This window comes from Loxodonta africana, chromosome 19, assembly GCF_030014295.1.
Source record: "Loxodonta africana isolate mLoxAfr1 chromosome 19, mLoxAfr1.hap2, whole genome shotgun sequence".
Lineage (NCBI taxonomy): Eukaryota > Metazoa > Chordata > Mammalia > Proboscidea > Elephantidae > Loxodonta > Loxodonta africana.
The window spans coordinates 48,445,138-48,463,191 of NC_087360.1; the positions used below are offsets into that span (position 1 = coordinate 48,445,138).

At 40.9% G+C, this 18,054-nt stretch overlaps 2 protein-coding genes across 7 annotated transcripts in view; one reads left to right on the top strand and one right to left on the bottom strand.

The window, feature by feature from the left end:
- The window catches only part of CDCA2 (cell division cycle associated 2), a 44,745-nt gene extending 35,068 nt beyond the window's left edge, over window positions 1–9,677 (bottom strand). Inside the window, exons 1-4 of one of the 2 annotated variants that reach the window (XM_010592362.3) lie at window positions 8,739–9,677; window positions 7,917–7,986; window positions 7,645–7,818; window positions 4,414–4,568 (exon numbers count right to left, since the gene is read on the bottom strand). In XM_010592362.3, coding sequence (XP_010590664.1) covers window positions 4,414–4,568; window positions 7,645–7,818; window positions 7,917–7,986 — 399 coding nt within the window. In that variant the 5' untranslated portion in view covers window positions 8,739–9,677. Of the gene's footprint in view, window positions 1–4,413; window positions 4,569–7,644; window positions 7,819–7,916; window positions 7,987–8,416 lie in introns of both variants that reach the window. The other variant, XM_010592361.3, reaches the window with a different exon arrangement.
- Window positions 9,525–18,054, top strand: part of KCTD9 (potassium channel tetramerization domain containing 9) — a 30,267-nt gene continuing 21,737 nt past the window's right edge. For 2 of the 5 annotated variants that reach the window (XM_003412468.4, XM_010592363.3), the window contains exons 1-2: window positions 9,659–9,768; window positions 17,691–17,812. In XM_003412468.4, coding sequence (XP_003412516.1) covers window positions 9,721–9,768; window positions 17,691–17,812 — 170 coding nt within the window. In that variant the 5' untranslated portion in view covers window positions 9,659–9,720. Of the gene's footprint in view, window positions 9,583–9,658; window positions 9,769–9,850; window positions 13,651–17,690; window positions 17,813–18,054 lie in introns of those variants that run through there. The other 3 variants (XM_064272676.1, XM_010592364.3, XM_064272677.1) reach the window with 3 other exon arrangements.

Below are 18,054 nucleotides of genomic sequence, written 5' to 3' on the forward strand. Positions count from 1 at the left end.
GTCTGTGCCACCCAGGGACTTCTAGATCTGCTGCAGGACCCCCAATAAAGGTTCAGGTATTGAAATTATCAGGTTCTTTTGAAATAACAGGGGTACAGCGTAGGGCTCAAAACCAGAGGAATGGTGAAACTGTATCAGGAGCATGTGGACCTACAGATCCTCTCCACAAAAAAGAAAGGGTCTTCACATTTTAGAGGGAACACAGAGATTCTGGATGCTAGGTAGGACTCCGAATACAGCTGAGGGCAGACCTAAGGTCCTGTACCAAAAACAGGGTTTGGGCAAATTTTCACAATGGACAGTGAGACTTCCAGCCGTTTATACACATTCAACTTCCAGGTGTTACGTTTATATCTTCAGTAATTCCTTTCAGGGAAAACAGACCTGCCCAAGAGAAAAGATTCTCCCAATGAAAAAAGTGGCCTATCATCTTATGTAGAAATCCACCAGTCAACAAGTCCTATCTGTGCACAATGAACTCCCAATCAGGTTTTTAGAGTGCTTCACATTTAAATATGAACAGACAGTCCCAAAATCACCAGGCATTTGGAGAAACCTTTGAGCATGATACAGAGTCTAAAGTAATCAGGCAGCAAACAGAACATAAAACACAAGAGATACTACGACACAAAGAAAACATCAATGAAATGACAATGTCCTCAACAATCCATGATGACATTCCACCATGAGATTTCTTAAAATTATTTATTTATTGTGCTTTAAGTGAAAGTTTATAAATCAAGTCAGTTTCTCATACAAAAAGTCATACACACCTTGCTATGTACTCCTAGCTGCTCTCCCCCTAATGAAACAGCACATTCCTTCTCTCCACCCTGTACTCCCCATACCCATTCAACCAGCTCCTGTCCCCCTCTTCCTTCTCTCAGACAGGAGTTGCCCACATAGTCTCATGTGTCTACTTGAGCCAAGCAGCTCACTTCTCACCATCTCATATAGTCCAGTCCACTCCCCGTCTGGGAAGTTGGCTTCAGGAATGGTTCCGGTCTTGGGCTAACAAAGAGTCCGAAGACCATGACCTCCACAGTCCCTCTAGTCTCAGTCAGACCATTAAGTCTGATCTTTTTGTGAGAATCTGAGATCTGCATCCCACTGTTCTCCTGCTCCATCAGGGATTCTCTGTTGTGTTCCCTGTTAGGGCAGTGATCGGTGGTAGCCGGGCACCATCTAGTTCTTCCAGTCTCAGGTTGATGTAGTTTCTAGTTTATGTGGCCCTTTCTGTCTCCACCATGAGATTTTTTAACACCAGGAATAGAGATTCCAGAATGAAAAATTAGGCCACACAAAGGATCAAGAATCAAAATACTTGTTGAATTAGTTATTAGAATAGGACTTCAACTCTGTAAGCCAAAATATAATGGAATAATACCTTCAGAATTTTTATGGAAAATATGTCCAATCTAGATTTCTATATCAAGACAAATGATAATTCAAATGTGCTGGCAGAATAAACTTCATCAGATATGCAGAGGCTCCAGAAAAATGAGGTAATAAACCAAGAAAGAGAAAGATATGGCATCAAGAAAACAAGGGTCCAAAAAAGAGAAAAAAATTACCAATAATGGTGAAAATAAGTCAGGAAATGGCAGCTGTACAGAGTACAACCAAGCTAGAAAGAAAGAGGACAGAGGATGCCAAGGGGGAAAAAAAGAACCAGCAGACTCTTCCATTTTTCAATTCTGTCAAAGTTTGGGGATGAATTATATAGTAAGTTAGTTTAAAAATTAATTAAAACAAAAAAGATACCTACTAATTAAAGGAAAAGCAATAGTTGTGCAAGAAAATGTAATGAAAATATAACCCAACCCACCCATATACTACATAGCAATTAGTGAAAAATGTCTACATGGTTACATAATATATATTAAACACTGACTTAAACAACAATATTGATAATGGGGAGGGGGAAAGCATTGGGATGGGTATGGGCAGAAGATTTGAGAGCAAAATCCTCATTTTTCATGGAAATAAGAACAGTAAGAGTTAATACTTATCCAAGGCATACCATGTTCCACGCACTGTTGTAAGTACTTTATATCTCTTAATTTATTCATCATCAAAAAAATTCTTCCTAGTACTATCAGCCCCATTTTACACACAAGGAAACAGAGAATTTAAGTAACTTGTCAAAAGTTACAATTAGTAGCAAAGCCAAGAATCAAATCCAGGCAGTGCAGCTTCAGAGCTCACGCGCTTCTCCGCTATCACAGCAGTTCTCAGGAAGTTTTCATGCTCTTAAAAATAACTGAGGACCCCAGAGATTCTTCGTTTATGTTAACAATATCTATCAGACCACCACCTACCTGTCAGTTTGTGTACTGTGGTGGTTTGCATGTTGCTGTGATGCTGGAAGCTGTGCTACTGTTATTTCAAATACCAGCAGGGTCACCCATGGTGGACAGGTTTCAGTGGAGCTTCCAGACTAAAAAGCAGACTAGAAGGAAAAGCCTGGCAATCAGCTTCCCAAAGGTAGCCAGTGAAAACCTTATGGATCACAACAGAACATTGTCTAGCTCGCTTTGACATGTCATCGGGGGGATCAATCACTAGAGGAGGACACCATGTTTGATGAAATTGCAGGCCAGTGAGGGTAAGGGAGACCCTCAGTGAGATGGACTGGCACAACAGCTGCAATGATAAACTCCAACATGCCTGAGATCTTGAAGATGACACAAGAGCAGGCAATGTTTCTATCTGTTGCAGATAAGGTCTCCGTGAGTTGGAGTCAACTCTACAGCATCTATCTATCTATCTGTATTTATCAAAAGAGGAATATTTAATAGCCTTTTCAGAATGGTGGCTATTCTTCCTTAATATTACACCAAAAACCAACAAAAATTTCTTAAAGGTTAGTCACAACATCAGATATGAAATCACATCAATGAACATTTTGTATTCTTTTGTTTAAATCTACTGATCTATTTTGCAATTTCAGGATATGCCTTTGTACCATCATACATTGGTCATTCAGACAATATTGATTTACTGAGCAATGCAGATCTCCCAAGATTGACACATTTTATTACACAATATCAAAACATCACATTCATCCATACCCCTACTGATCTATCTGAAAAGTCTATCATTGTCAAGGTCACAGTGGTGGTGGATACAAGCTATTACGTATTGAACTGTGCCCCTCCAAAATATGTGTTGAAATCCTAACATCTGTACCTGTGACTGTAATCCCATTTGGCAATGGGGTTTTCTTTGTTGTTAATGAGGCTATGTCAGTGTAGGGTATGTCCTAAATATCACTTCTGAGTTATAAAAAGAGCACATTAGACACAGAACGGAGGAGCACAAACGGAGGGAGGATAGATGCCAGTAAATACTGCCGAGGAATCGAGGAATGCCAGGGCTACAGGAGCTGAAACAGACAGGCTACATTATAATATATTATTGCTTTATCAAGGACATTCTTAAGTGAAACTGGCATTATTACTATTATTTTTATTGTGAATGCACAGCTGTGAAAAATACAATCACAGCTTGGTGTCACTGCCTTGATTCATGCTAAGGTGCCAAAAAGTCTTTACCCAACATTACTTTTGTACCATGACTGCAAGGACCAAAACAGTGAATAAAGGCAAATAATGTCTTAGTGTATTTACAAAAATAGCTTTGACCTCATGGACCTGCTGAAAGGGATTCAGGGACCCCCAGGCGTCTTCAGACTAACTTTGAAAACCACAGCACTATACTATACAGCCTTACAAATAACAGTTAAAATTAAAAAATAAAGAAGTGGCAATATAAGCATGTTATTTAAAAACAGGAAGAACAATACCAGAAAAATGCAAACGAATCAAAAGTAGTTGTCCTTCAAGGGTAAGCTGCAGACTTTTCCAAGCAAGGCTTATACTACTACTTGACGTTTCAGGAGCATGTGTCATTTTGGATAAAAATTTGAAAAAAAAAATCTAAATACGTCCCCATGAGCAAACAATTCATTCGCTGCCTTCCACAAGATTGCCCCCAGAACATTTTGTCCTGGGGGTGGGGGGTGGGGCCTGACCCTACATTCCAACTCCCATTAGTCATGAAAAAATCAGACATTTAGAGACAAAAGAATAAAAGGGTTGGAAAATATTGCCTCACCTCATTATAAAAAAAATAAATAAAAAGCAGACATTAATCTCCCCCCAAAATTTTGCAAAATAAAATAAAAAGCTCCTTTAAAAAGCCGTATCTACCCAGGGTCCCTTAACTGTGACACATCCATACTCAACATCAACATTTATGCCAACTGCACATTCCGTGTAGGACACAGAGAAAGTGTCTCTCCAGATCCAAAACGGACGCAATGCGCAAGAAGGAAGATCACACGACTTTTTATCAGACTAGACATTCTCCCCAAAAGAGTCCACGACAGAACTTAGAGGAAAATCATACCTGAAAAGGGGAATTCTGTGCCAAAGAAGATTTCTGTGCATTCTTTAAATTTCGCTGCTGAGCAATGAAACGAATCAAATGGTTTGTTTCAGGAGAGCCCCGAGCACCAATTGTAGAACGCCGTCTAGATTTTTTAAGATAAGATGATGGCTTTCCTGTAATGAAAACTCTTTTAAATTCAAACAGTCATCAGTAATCATGTCCTGATTACCCATAATGTACCAACCTGATAAAGAAAATATGATTAACACATGGTACAGAAATCTAAGAGAAAGACTGGCAAAGTCGTTCACAGAGTATCAGCTAGATAAGAACTTTTTTTTTAAAATAATTTTTATTGTGCTTTAAGTAAAAGTTTACAAATCAAGTCAGTCTCTCACACAAAAACTTACATACACCTTACTACATACGCCCAATTACTCTCTCCCTCCACTCTCTTTTTGTGTCCATTTCACCAGCTTCTAACCCCCTCCACCCTCCTCTCCCCTCCAGGCAGGAGATGCCAACATAGTCTCAAGTGTCCACCTGATCCAAGAAGCTCACTCCTCACTAGCATCCCTCTCCAACCCATTGTCCAGTCCAATCCATGTCTGAAGAGTTGGCTTTGGGAATGGTTCTAGATAGGAACTTTTTGTTTTGTCCACTGATTTGTTCCATGTCTAGTACATGGAAGGCATTCACTAAATAGTTGTTGAATGAACACATGAACATACTTAATGCTTCTTGTTTTTGTTCCATATTTCCTGCAAACAGCAACAGGCAATTGCTTGCTTTGACCAAGAATTTCTTTTTCTGAATTAGTCTCATCCCCAAGGAAGGAGGCAGTGGTGGTTCAGTGGTGGACTTTTTGCGTTCCATGCAGGAGACCTGGGTTTGACTCCTGGCCAATGTACCTCATGTGCAGTCACCACTTGTCTATCAGTGGAGGCTTGCATGTTGCTATGTTGCTGAACAGATCTCAGGAGAGCTTCCAGACTGACACAACTAACAGACTAAGAAGGACCTGGTTATCCACTTCCAAAAATCAGCCATTGAAAATCCTATGGATCACAGCGGTCCAATCTGCAATTGATCATGAGGATGACGCAGGACCAGGCCGCGTTTCATTTTATTGTTCTTGGGGTCGCCATGAGTTGAGGCGATTTGATAGCAGCTTTAACAACAACATACCCACAGGCTGAAAGGGAAGGATCTCCACCTAGGCACATGAACTCTATCAAGTTCTTAATATTTCAAGACAATTTTGCTTCTGTTAGTATATCTATAGCATAATGACTTGTCTAAATTCATAAGCGATAAGAATCAGGATAAGCGCAAAGTTGGTTTCTATGAGGCAGAAGTCAAGCCAATCTCCACCTTCCTTTTTCATTATTTGACACCAGCTGCTCGCTATGAGTTGGAACTGACTCGATGGCAACAGGCTTTAGGCTTTCCCTACAGCACTTTCTACTTCTCTGCTGCGTTCGATAATTCATTGTAACGGCCACACAGAACTCAAAGATCATACTCAGTTATGTGGTTTATTAGGGAAGTAAGAGGCTACAATGCAGGGTCAAGATCACCTTGGAAGTAACAGGAACAACTCAGGATCAGTGTCAGGAAACACAAAGACAAGGTCTGGAAGAGTCCCCAAAGTGGAGAGCACATCCATGCATTCTTCAGTGCAGGACAGCTCTCAGAGCAAAAAGGATCATAAGCAGATAAGCTCTCTGCTGAACAGCTCTCAGCAAGCAATCAGTGGGCATAGTTTCTCTGCTGGCAGCTGCCTTCTTTGCTGGGAAGATGCCTTCTCTGCTGGGCAGGCCTCCCCACCACGAGGCTCTTAGCTGTTGCATCTCTTTGCCCTTTCTCTGCAGACTGGTTCAGCAACACCAGCACTGCTGTCAGCCACTAGCTGGCCCAACTCATAGCCAGTGTAGCAGCTTGCTAAGGTGCTCTCTCAGCTGCAGCTTTTTTTTTTTTTAAACTGGGACTGGGAGGGTTTTAAGCACAGGACTTCTGTGTCAAAGACACACTTGCCTCCCAGCTCTTGTCAACCAAGTAGCCCTGAAAACCTACACTTCAGTCCTTTATATATACCAATCCTCATCTCTTAGAATGCAGGGCCTCCCTCACCAAGCCAAAGTTCAAACTCCCTGCTGTCAAGTTGATTCCAACTCACAGAGACCCTGTAGGACAGAGCAGAACTGCCCCATAGGGTTTCCAAAGCTGTAAATCTTTATGGAAGCAGACTGCCACATCTTTCTCCCACGGACAGGATGGTGGGTTTGAAGAACCAAACTCCAGGTTAGCAGCTGAGCACTTAACCACTGCACCACTAGGGCTCCTCCACCTCAGTTCAACCAATACTCCACTGCCCAGATGTCAATCCACTCAGGTCTTCTACAACAGTAACATTCTCTACAGGCAGAGATTGGCCCTCTCCAGGCAAAAGTAACAAGCTGTGGTAGAATACAGCTTGGGAGGTCTCCCAAATTTTTTTTCCAAAGAGCAAATTCAAAGGCCACATAAAGGAACTCATTGTACCACACTTACATACTTCAGCATAGTACCCTGAATTCTGGCCGTGTGTCCAAGTACCCTGAATTCTGGCCGTGTGTCCAAGCACACAAAATGCACCTAGCTTTTCTAAAAGTGATATTCTTGAAGAGAGAACACCTTGGCCTTGTCTCAAACATTGCTTAGCTTAGTGCCCCTTGACTTTGCAGTCTCCCATATCCTCCATTTCTAAATTCTGTTCCATTCCTTTGTTTCTTTCTTCACCTAAATCAGAAATTCACAGGTGACTTTCCGCTCCTTGGAGATTAGCCCCTGAGTCAATTTTGTTTGTGATTTTGAAAGAAGTACACCCCAATCATTCCACATTATATTTTAATTGTTCCTCAATTTTCTCTTATATTTGCCATTCCTGAACATAAACTGTTTTACTATTTATAGGATATATTCTCTTACGTCATGTCAAAAAGGGATCTGTACACATTCTTTCCCACTGGGTATACAGCACATCTCTGACTTAGGAACATTATCACGCTGGCCAGCTGCCTGATGTCCTGCTATGCTGGATGGCTGTGCAAGTGCAGGGAAGTCTCCTTTTGGCAAGTGAGCTGACAGAATCAAACATTTTAGATACATAAAATAACAAGATAAACAGGATGGATGAATAAAAGTGAATTATATTAAGGTTATCTTTAAAATTGAAAAGCACTACAATAGAATGACAATTTCTGTTACCTGGAGTGTTCTTAACAAAGCTTTCAGGTGTAATTCCCAATTGCTCTACAGTTACAGTGGAAAAGTTCAAAGGTGATTTAAATATGTCTGGTCTGCAAAGATTAGGCGTCACTTCTGCTTCATGTTTCTGAGGAGTTACAAGCTCCCCATTTCCCAACATGAAAGAGGTATTTTCTGAAACAGACAGTAATATATTGTTGAGGCTAAACGTCATTATCAAGCAAAATATCTATGCCTTAGTTTCCACAAGATCACAAGAGATCACTACACACCAGCATTGTTAATAGCAGACTCTTTGTCCTTCGTTTCAAGGAGCTCCTTGCCTTTTAAACTGGTATCCATCTAAAAAAAAAAAGAAAAATATAAATAACTCCACCCCAAAACTTAATGTGATTCTAGCAAGATCCTCATTCAACGCTGAATTCTAATACAATCTACAAAGGTATGTAGATGTCAACAGAGTACTTCTGCAGCTCATATTAAAGAAATGGGGGAAACTGCTATTCAGGACCCTACACTGTTTGCCATGGCTTTTCAAACCTTAGTGAACACCTGAATCATCTGGGTAACCTGTTAAAAATGCAACTTTGTGGAGTCTCAGGAATTCTGATTCAGTGAATCTCGATGGTCCCTGGATTCTGCATTTTAAAAAACATTCCAGGTGATCCGAGTAGGTTGAATGAGGGCCACTGTCTCCGAAGGGCAGGATACACCCTTAAGAAACAGCACTGTTGCACTGTATTTGAAGCCCAAACCAGGGCACTTGTCCTACCTCTCACTCCCGCAACTTTGATTTCCTGTCGCTTCGGTTTATATTGAAATCTCTGCAGCACACGAGAGACGGTGTCAGCAAAACTGGGGGGAAGGCCTGGTACGATGTCTCTATCTCTTCAAGTTTCTTGACCTCGGCTCTACGTGCCTGAAGGTTCGGCTTGGGAAATCAACTGTTGCTCGCTAAGCTGGCAGCCACCGGGGCTGAGCAGTAGCTCGTAAACGGCTGCTCCGCCGTTCTTCTCTCTGGCTCCTGCCCACCTCAGGGTTCCCCGCCGCCCGACACCACAACCGGGGAGGTTCCCCTCTACCTAAACACTCACCTCCAGCCGCTCCGCGATCCCCCGCCGCTGAATTCAAATCGCCGACCCCGCCTCCTCAGCGTCAGAGCGTAGCCCCACAGATCTCTACGCCGGCAACCAGCCGCACGTGTCCACTTGCACCTCCAACTCTCCCAAGCCTCTACCTCGCTGTCGCAGGAAGCGGACTCGCTGCCTGCACTGAGCGAGAAGCCACCGATAGCTGAGGGTGACCCATTGGCCAGAAAAACCAGCTTCTATCTTGGGTTATGGGACTACTTTCCATGTAAGTCTCGCGGAGTAACCCTTCGGTTGGCACTTCAACTCCGCCCCCCACTTTTCGGTTGGATGCTGCGAACTTCGAAAAGAACCTTTGAGCCAATCAAGACAGAACGACGGGCGGGCTCTTACCCAATCAGCCAGTCCTGGCTGCAGCCGTTTCCTTTGTGGGTTGAGAGTGGGCGGGGTTAGAGCGGTGTAGGTCACTCCTAGCGCTCCGCTCTTTTCCCCAAACCCCGCCTTCATATGCAGATAAGCTCTTCTTGTGCTGCCTAGTATTAGTTTTGCGCCTGCCCAGTTATGCATCGAGCGGCCGGTGGGCTCCGGGTTCTGCTCTAATTGGCTGATAACCCTTCCCGTCTACAACCTCTCTTCCCTCCCTCCACCCCGTCTGGGTTCGTATGAGCCCTCCCAGTGCAGGATCATGATTGGCTGAATGCCGGTCATTCCTGCCCGTTGATTGGTGGAAATTAGAGTCAGTCTCGGAGCGGTGGGGGAAGGGCCCCAGGCAGGCTGAGGAGCATAGGGGCGGGGTGGGAAGGAGGACCCGCCAACCCTGGGGTGTGGGACGGAGAGTGTGTATTTGTCTGTGAGTAAGAGAAGGAAGGTGGCGAAGGGAGGAGAGTCCAAGTGGGTGGAGGGAGGGGAAGGGCGGGAGGAGAAAAAGGTGGGAGGGGAAAAAGGTGGGAGGGTGGCGGCTCACTCAGGACCTGGTGGGGGCAGCGCGATGAGGCGGGTGACCCTGTTCCTTAACGGCAGCCCCAAGAATGGAAAGGTAAGGGGGTCGGGAGGAGGTGAGGCGGGGCCGGCTCTGGGGGCGAGGGCAGAGGAGTACAGAAAGAGCTCGCAGGGCAGAGAGAGTCGGAGGGCAAAGGGCTGAAGTTGGGTAAAGGGGCTGGGAGGTGGCGCGCGCCGGGGCGCGGGGGGTGTCCGGGAGGTGAACATCGGCCTCCCGCGGCCTCCTCCCAATCCTAATTTCTTGCCTAAGCTTGCCCTTCAACTTCTCAACTGCCCCGGGGACCAGTGCAGGTCAGGCTTGTGCTTAATCGTTCCCAAATCCAGGACCTGGGTCCGGAGAAAGGAGGGGACCGAGGGTGTGGGGAGGGACGCTGTCACCTGAGACCTTAGTGCTGATGTTCCTGTTTCCATCTAATCGCCGAAGACACCGCTTCCCCACCCCTGGTTCAGCTGGGTTGTAGAAGGCTTGTTTCCACCTTCGTGCTGAGTAATGGTCTGCTCAAGAAAGTGATAGTAATGATGAAGGCGTTGTGAGATTGATCAGGTTAAAGAAAAAATTAAACTTTTTATCAGTGGGTTAATAAAATATTCCTTCATTCAAAGTAGAACAGAGGATTGAAAATTGGGAGGCTTTCTTGATTTTTTTTACCCCCTCTCATTTAGGTGCCCCAAGCCCCCAAGCCTTGCCGCTGCCAAACTTCTGTACTCGCTTTATTATTTCGCTTTATTTTAGTTCCTTAGAGGACTGAGGAGAGACCAAAATGGACTGATTTGGCAGTACTGTTTGCTGTGTGAGGGTGTGGTACTAAATATTTCTCCAAGGTCAGAGCAAGCCAAAATGAATCCTTTTCCTTCTCAGGCTCTTGCCCCACCCATAAAAGTTGTTCAGCTTCTTTGGAAATTTTGACTGTTCAAGGCACATATATTGTGTGGCTAAATGATATCTAGTAAGTGGTTAAGCCTTAGATTTTAAGGTAAAGGTAATTTGGTCTCACTGAAATTATTTGCTAAATAGTTTGCTTCCTGCATATTCTGGAAACAGGAATTTTTAAATAGTGACATTTTGCAACAGTATAAAAATGGCTTTCCCACTATGCTGTAAGTTTGAGTAAACATGTTCAAAATCTGAACCACAGTGTGGTTTTTTGGTTATAATTTTGTGTTTTCCTGGTCTTGGAGACTTAATACTCATACAAAAACAGGACTGGGATAAATTCAAGTTTCTGAATTTTCATAAATGGTAACTCAAAATATGCTTCATAAGATTTACATTATTTCTGTTAACTTTTTCTAAACCTATTTTGTGGTTAGCTACTAAATCTAAAACTTACATTGTCGCTGGAAGAAAGATTTAGTAGTATATTATAATATGTTCTCTAAACCAAATCTCTACTTGACCTTTTTTATCCAACACCTCGACTCGACGGCAGTGGGCTTGGTTTTTTTGGTTTATCCAACACCTCTGCTGTGTTACTGCATAAAAGACAAGATGTTAAGACCCAGTTATAAATATTTAACTGTGCCCTAAATCTCTTCTGAAACCACTGAATTTTGTTGCCAAAGACTGGCTGAGTTGGGCTCTCCATACTATTTACAATAAGGCTTTTTTTTTTTTAAAGCTATCTAGTCTTAACTAGGTTAGATTTTTGGATATAAATTTTATTTACTTTAAAAATGTTTACTAAAGAACCTCAGAAGATTAGAGAAATGCATCTTAAATAATTAAAAATAAATATATTACAAAGATTATACAAACATAAACTGGAGGTTGCTAGTGTGATTCAGTATTGAAAATAAACCATGCCATAATCCTTACTCTGTTGGAATACATATTAAGAAATCTTTTTTCCAAAGAGCAAAATTATCAATGTTTCCTCTCCTCTCCATTAAGCTGATTAATAAACAATGTTATAATTACTCTTATTTGACGAAAAAGAGCAGGATAATACATAACAGTCTACATATATATCTCTGAATGAGTTCCTGGGTGGTGCAGATGGTTACGCACTCAATTACTAACTGTAAACTAACAAAGTCTGGAGGTTCAAACTCACCCAGAGGCGCCTCAAAGGCAGGCCTAGCAATTTACTTCCAGAAGGTCGCAGCCTTGAAAACCCTGTGGAACAGTTCTACTCTGCACACACGGGGGTCGTTATGAATCGGAATTGACCCAACGGCAACAACTACATGTAAATATACATATAAATATATGTACACACATATATATGTCCTGTTTAGCCAGGGATGGTATTATCATGACACGAATGTTTGTTAAGAACATGCTGAAGCAAAGAGCTAGTTTGATTTCCTGTCCACCAGTTAGAGTATCTGTGTCACTTTCATTATCTCTCTATTTACTTAGCCTCTATTATTGTTTCCTGGCCATAAGAATAATCTGTTTTTCCAAAAAGTTTTCTTTCCATAATGCTTGTTGAGTGGTTGCCAGGCTTGGCCGTGAAGCTCGGTGAGGAGGCACGGAATTATTACAGGAGTCATCGTATGCTCACCGTGATACCTGTACACCAACTAAATAAAGCTAGTGAGTGTTTTGATGTCGAAGAGAGGGGTATGTGTTCTCTGAAATAGTGGTTTCCGGAGTGAGATGATGTACCACAAAGGATGTAAAAGGTGATTAGCTGGAGTTTAGGAAGAAATAGTATACCTTTTATTTACATTTTTCACTTAAAAATATAAAATAATATTAAAACTATTTTTTTAATCTAGAAAGACACCAGCGTCTCCAGTCACTGGATGTGTCAGCTGGTCACAAGTCTTCTGAAAGAACAGGATGTTCACATGTGAAAAAGTTGATAGCTGCTTCCTTATTTGTTGATTTACTTTTGTTATATTGTGATGTATGGAAGTTTACTGATGCTGGGTTAAGATATATATTATCCAGTTTCAACTGAACTAACCTTCACCAAAAAGTCAAGTGGCTTTAAAAGATTCCTTTCAATGAAATTGCAAATTGAAGATAGTATTAATTATGCAGTCAAAAGTAAACAGCACCAAAAAAAAAAGGCGGAGATGACACTTCGAGTATAAACTGTCAGCCATACTATGACATAAAAAAAAAAATGGATTTCTTTAGATATGCGAAGTAATCAAAAAATGCCAAATTTTAAAGAAGACTGTTTGAAATCCTATTTAATCTCAGGTATTAACAAAAATCCCCTAGCTAAGTGTGTATATTGTTCTTGAAATATTAGCTAATGATAGGATATGGTCATCCCAGTTAGCAAGACATTTAATAAAAAATATTTTCCAGCGTGTGAAGACAAGCTAGTACACATTTTTTCTTTTTGTCTTTTTTGTATTCTTTTTTTGTTGTTGTTGAAAGTCAATCTTGTACTTGGCAGAACTTCTCTAAATTTAATGATGACTATTTAAGAATTTTTTTGGCAAGCTCATAGTCTAAGTTGATAAAAGTCCTCATATCATTCACGGAAACCTCTTTCTCACAGTGGCATATGGTTTATAAATAGATATATGTACGTACAGTATATTTGTGCACATTACCAAAAATGTTTTACTAAAGGGGTGAACAGTCAGAAACATTTGAAAGCCACAGTTCTAAAAAATTGGGACCTTTAATTAAAAAAAATTTTTTACGCTTCTCCAATAAAAATCAGTTACGTTTGCACCTTTCATCCTTCCTTCGTATGCCTCAGAATTCCCATTGTTCTCCTTTTAATATTCCCTGTTGTTATTAGGTGCTATCAAGTCGATTTTCGACTAACAGGAACCCAGTGTGACAGAGCAGAACTGTAAGAGGTGGTTTTAAGGAAAATGAAATGAGGGCTCAGACATGTGAATGTAGTGAGTAGCTTCTCAGTAACCTGATATGAGTACAAACAAAGCTTCTGTACACCTTGAACGTAATCTGGTTTTCTGGCAGACCTTGACTTCAGAATACTCGGTAATGAGCTGTGCAAGTCATAGATCTTTTCTATACTTTATTCATTCAACCAACACTTACCAAGCGCCTTCTGAATGTGAGACACCATGCCTGATGCTGCAGATACTGGTACAGGAAACATCTCAATTCCGTACTGATGTCTGTGTCTTTGCATTCTTAGTCTGGAAAATACTTCGTTTTCTGGTTTTGATAGTAGTCATTTCAGATATATGTTGTTGGTATTAAGCATCTAGATTTGAAGAAAGGTGAAAAACAATGTAAACATTTGCCTAATGAAATATAAACACTAGTAAGAATCTTGAGGACTCTCTAAGCTTAAATGTTTTTTAATGTGTTCGATACATACAAAAGAATATAATAAATAATATTAATATATTTAAAAATTAAAAGGAAAATTATTTGTTAGCTAAGTCGTGAAATAGCACATTACTAATAACTTGGTACGCTCTTCCACGTCCCTGTCCCCTGCCTGTCCCGTAAAGGCAGCTGTCTTCATGAATGTCGTCGTTCTCTCTGCCATTTTTTTTTCTCTTTTAAATCAGTTTTACAACATATGTATTTATAGCTGAATTATATACTTGCCGTTTTGCCAGCTTTGGGGCTCTAGAAAAGTGTTATCGTATTGTATATAGTCTTCTTGGATTTGCTTTTTTCATTTAGTATGTTTGTAAGGTTCTGTCCGTAATATCCCACATAATGATAGTTCATTCACTTTTACTGCTTTATAATAGTCCATTTTATAAAAATATAACCACAATTTATCCTTTGTCCTTTCAGCAGACAATTGGGTTATTTTTTTTTATATTTTAAATTAACTGTGCTGCCATGAGTATATGTATCATGGTACACACGTGCAGTAATTTTTCTAGGGCCAGAAAAACCCATTGCTGTTGAGTTGATTGCAATTCATAGCAACCCTATAAAACAGAGTAGAAAGGCCATTTAGGGTTTCCAAGGAGCAGCTGGTGGATTCGAACTGCCAGCCTTTATGTCAGAAGCTGAGCTCTTAACCACTGTGCCTCTAGTGCAGTGAACCTCAAATTTTAACTTGTATCAGAATTACCTGGAGGGCTTGAGAAGACACCTTCTAGGCCCCATCCCCAGAGTTTCAGATTCAGTAGGTCTGGAGTGGATCTAGGGATTTACAGTACTAGCATATTTCCTGGTGATTCTAATGCTGCTGGCCTAGGAACCACATTTCTGAGAACACTAGTATGTATACCAAGCTGGGTATTAAGGTATGGGAATGTTATACTAGATAATCCCAACTTGTTTCGAGTTGGACTCTCTGGGTTGCTATGTCATATTCAAGTCTAATAGAATTAAAATAGGTGTTTCCTTGAATTTTTCTTTATTTTATCCCACTTTTTAGAACAGTGCTCTCTAATAGAACTTTATGTGATGATGGAAATATTCCGCATCAGCACCGTCCAATATGGTAAACACTAGCCAGTGTGGCAATCGAGCACTTGAAGTATGGCTAGTACAACTGATGAATTGAATTTTTAATTTAGTTAATTTTACTACCAGTACTAGTTGCTGATTCCAACATGGTGACCACATGTATGTCAGAGTAAAACTATACTCTGTAGGGTTTTCAATGGCTGGGCTATCAGAAGTAGAAGAAGAATTCTCCAGGCCTTTCTTCCAAGGTGCCTCTGGTTGGACTCAAACCCGCAAGCTTTTCGTTAGCAGCTGAGTGCTTAACCACTTGGGTCACCCAGGGACTCCTTTATGTGTAATTAGTGTACTCAACTGCTAACCTAAAGGTTGGCAGTTCCGAACCCACCCCATGGTACCACAGAAGAAAGGCCTGGCAATCTGCTTCAGCAAAGATTACAGCCAAGAAAGCCCTATGGGGGCAATTCTACTCTAACGTGTGGGGTCGCCATGAGTTGGAATTGTCTCAATAGCAACAGGTTTAGCGGCTTCCGAATTGGACACCACAGCTTTTAGAGCATGGGGGGGGGGGGGGAGGTGACCCTTGTTTTCATTAGAAGACCACTGACCCACAAGAAAAATCAAGTCAATTATATGGAAATAGAAAACAATTTAATGTATTTTTTTGAAAAACAAGTCTTATAAATTGTTACTCTAATATTTTAATTAAATATAGGAACATAATACAGGTACATTAAACTTGCAACCATTTTATGTTGTGGCCAGTTGAGCGAGACGAGTGGAAAGAAATGCTGGGGAGAAAGTTGAGGTTATTAGGACAAGGAGGAGATAATGTCAGGCAAAATAAAACTATGTAATGATATATAAGAAGCAGAGATAAATAAGGGGAGAAAGATTTAGAAAATTCTTAATATAATAACAACTCTGACAAGAATGTCAGAGTTAAAAGGAGAGCTTTCTTACCCTCCCCACATAGCACTTTGCAGATTGTAAAAGTCTTTGTGCTAACCTAGTCCACCTCCTTCACCTTCACATTTTTGTTCCTTACTTTTCTCTCCTTTTTTCACACCCCTTGCCTTAACACAACCAGCCTTGCTGTACGTAATGGCCTATGCGCTATATTTCTTTTCCTTTTATCCCAGGAATGTTTCTATGAAATAACTTAAAATTCCAGGTTCTATTACAGAGGTGAAAAATGATAGAAAACATGGGGGGCATATTTTATTCAGGCTTTTATCATTTTTGGCATGCCTACTGTGTGCAAAACATTGTGCCAAGTGCTTTGCATTGTGTTTTATAATTTATCTGGTTCCCTTTAAATTGTACATGCCTTCAACGCTTCCCCAAACACCCCAGCTCTACTGTCACTGACACAGCACTTCCCTGGCCTTCATTCTTTGGATCCTGCCAGGAGAAAACAATTGGAATCTGAGTACTCTGCCTCTGAAAGTTTGCGCACTCCTATGTTAACAAACAACTCCCTCCAAGCCCTGTTATTTACCTTGTTTATTTGACTAAAAATGTCTACTATATTCCAGTCACTGGTGAATAAAGGACCAGGCCTGGTCCTCATTTCACATGGCACCTTTATATGATATATTTCATGTTCAGCTCCTTGCCTACATTTTGTCCATAACTTTCAGAGTCCTAACGATAACGGTACAGCTGTACAACACAGCAACTGGGAACCCGCAGTTCCCATTATCACCAGAGCACAAAATTCAAGGTTCTCACGTCCCTACGCAAGCAGCTACATTCATCTTGCACATATGTCGTCAGATTGTGTGTGATTCAGAGCAGGACAGATCAATTCATTATTACCCACCTGTTTGCTGTTTTGGAGCCCTGGTTGTGCAGTGGTTTAAAATTTCGCCACTGGAGGTCGGCAGTTTGAATCCACCAGCTGCTCCTGGAAACCTTACAGGGCAGCCTACTCTGTTCTACAGGGTCACTATGAGTCAGAATCAATTGAACGGCAATGGGTGTGGGGTTTTTTTTGTTTGCTATATTTAGAATGTCAGATGCTGAAATCTGGCTTTTCTAAAATAATGAATAGAAGTAAGTATTGAAGACTTAAGTAAATGAGGTAGGAGCTTATTTCCTCTCATAGTAGTTATTGTAGTAAATGATAAGTGACAGTAAATCATTCTTATTTTAAAAATAAGCCATTCCTATGATAAAGGAATAAGTTAAAGCCAACTCAGTAAGGATTTACTGTATCTCAGGCACTTTGCTAAGCTCTTATGCATTAACTCATTTCCTCCTCAACAACCATATAAGGTAGGTGCCACTGTGGTTTTCATTTATAGGTAAAGCAACAGAAGCATAAAGGGGTTAACTAATTTATCTCAATCAAAACCTTGAAAATGTCAGAATCTTGATTCAAATCCAGGTCTCTTCAGAACTGGAGCACTATTTAACATACTTTAAGATTGTAGATTGCTTTTGGTCCCTAGTTTTGAATTTTCACAATATTGGGCACTAAGTAAATATTTGAGTCATAGAAAAAGGAACACTTAAGAACTTGAGATTTCCTTTTATATGATCTGAATTTTCAGTTCGGCTTACAGTGCAATGGTTAGTGATTTGTGAGTGATGAAATTTATTATATACATTGTTCAAATTTGGTGTGTTTACAGGTGGTTGCTGTATATGGAACGTTATCTGATTTGCTTTCTGTGGCCAGCAGTAAGCTTGGCATAAAAGCCACCAGTGTGTATAATGGGAAAGGTGGACTGATTGATGATATTGCTTTGATCAGGTAACCATCACCTTTTTATAAGCTGTGAACTCACAGTATGCCCTCAGCTTCTTGGTGCCATGCTGTTTCCCTTAAGCAGTAGTCTAACACTGTTAAGAATATAGGATTTGGGCAAGTGATTGCCTAGAATTTGCTCTATGGAATTTAAATCATTTGGACTAAGGCCTATTGATCAGATCAAAAACCGTCAGTACATTTCAGTACACTGATAGTCATATATGAATTATGCAGAAAGTCTGTGA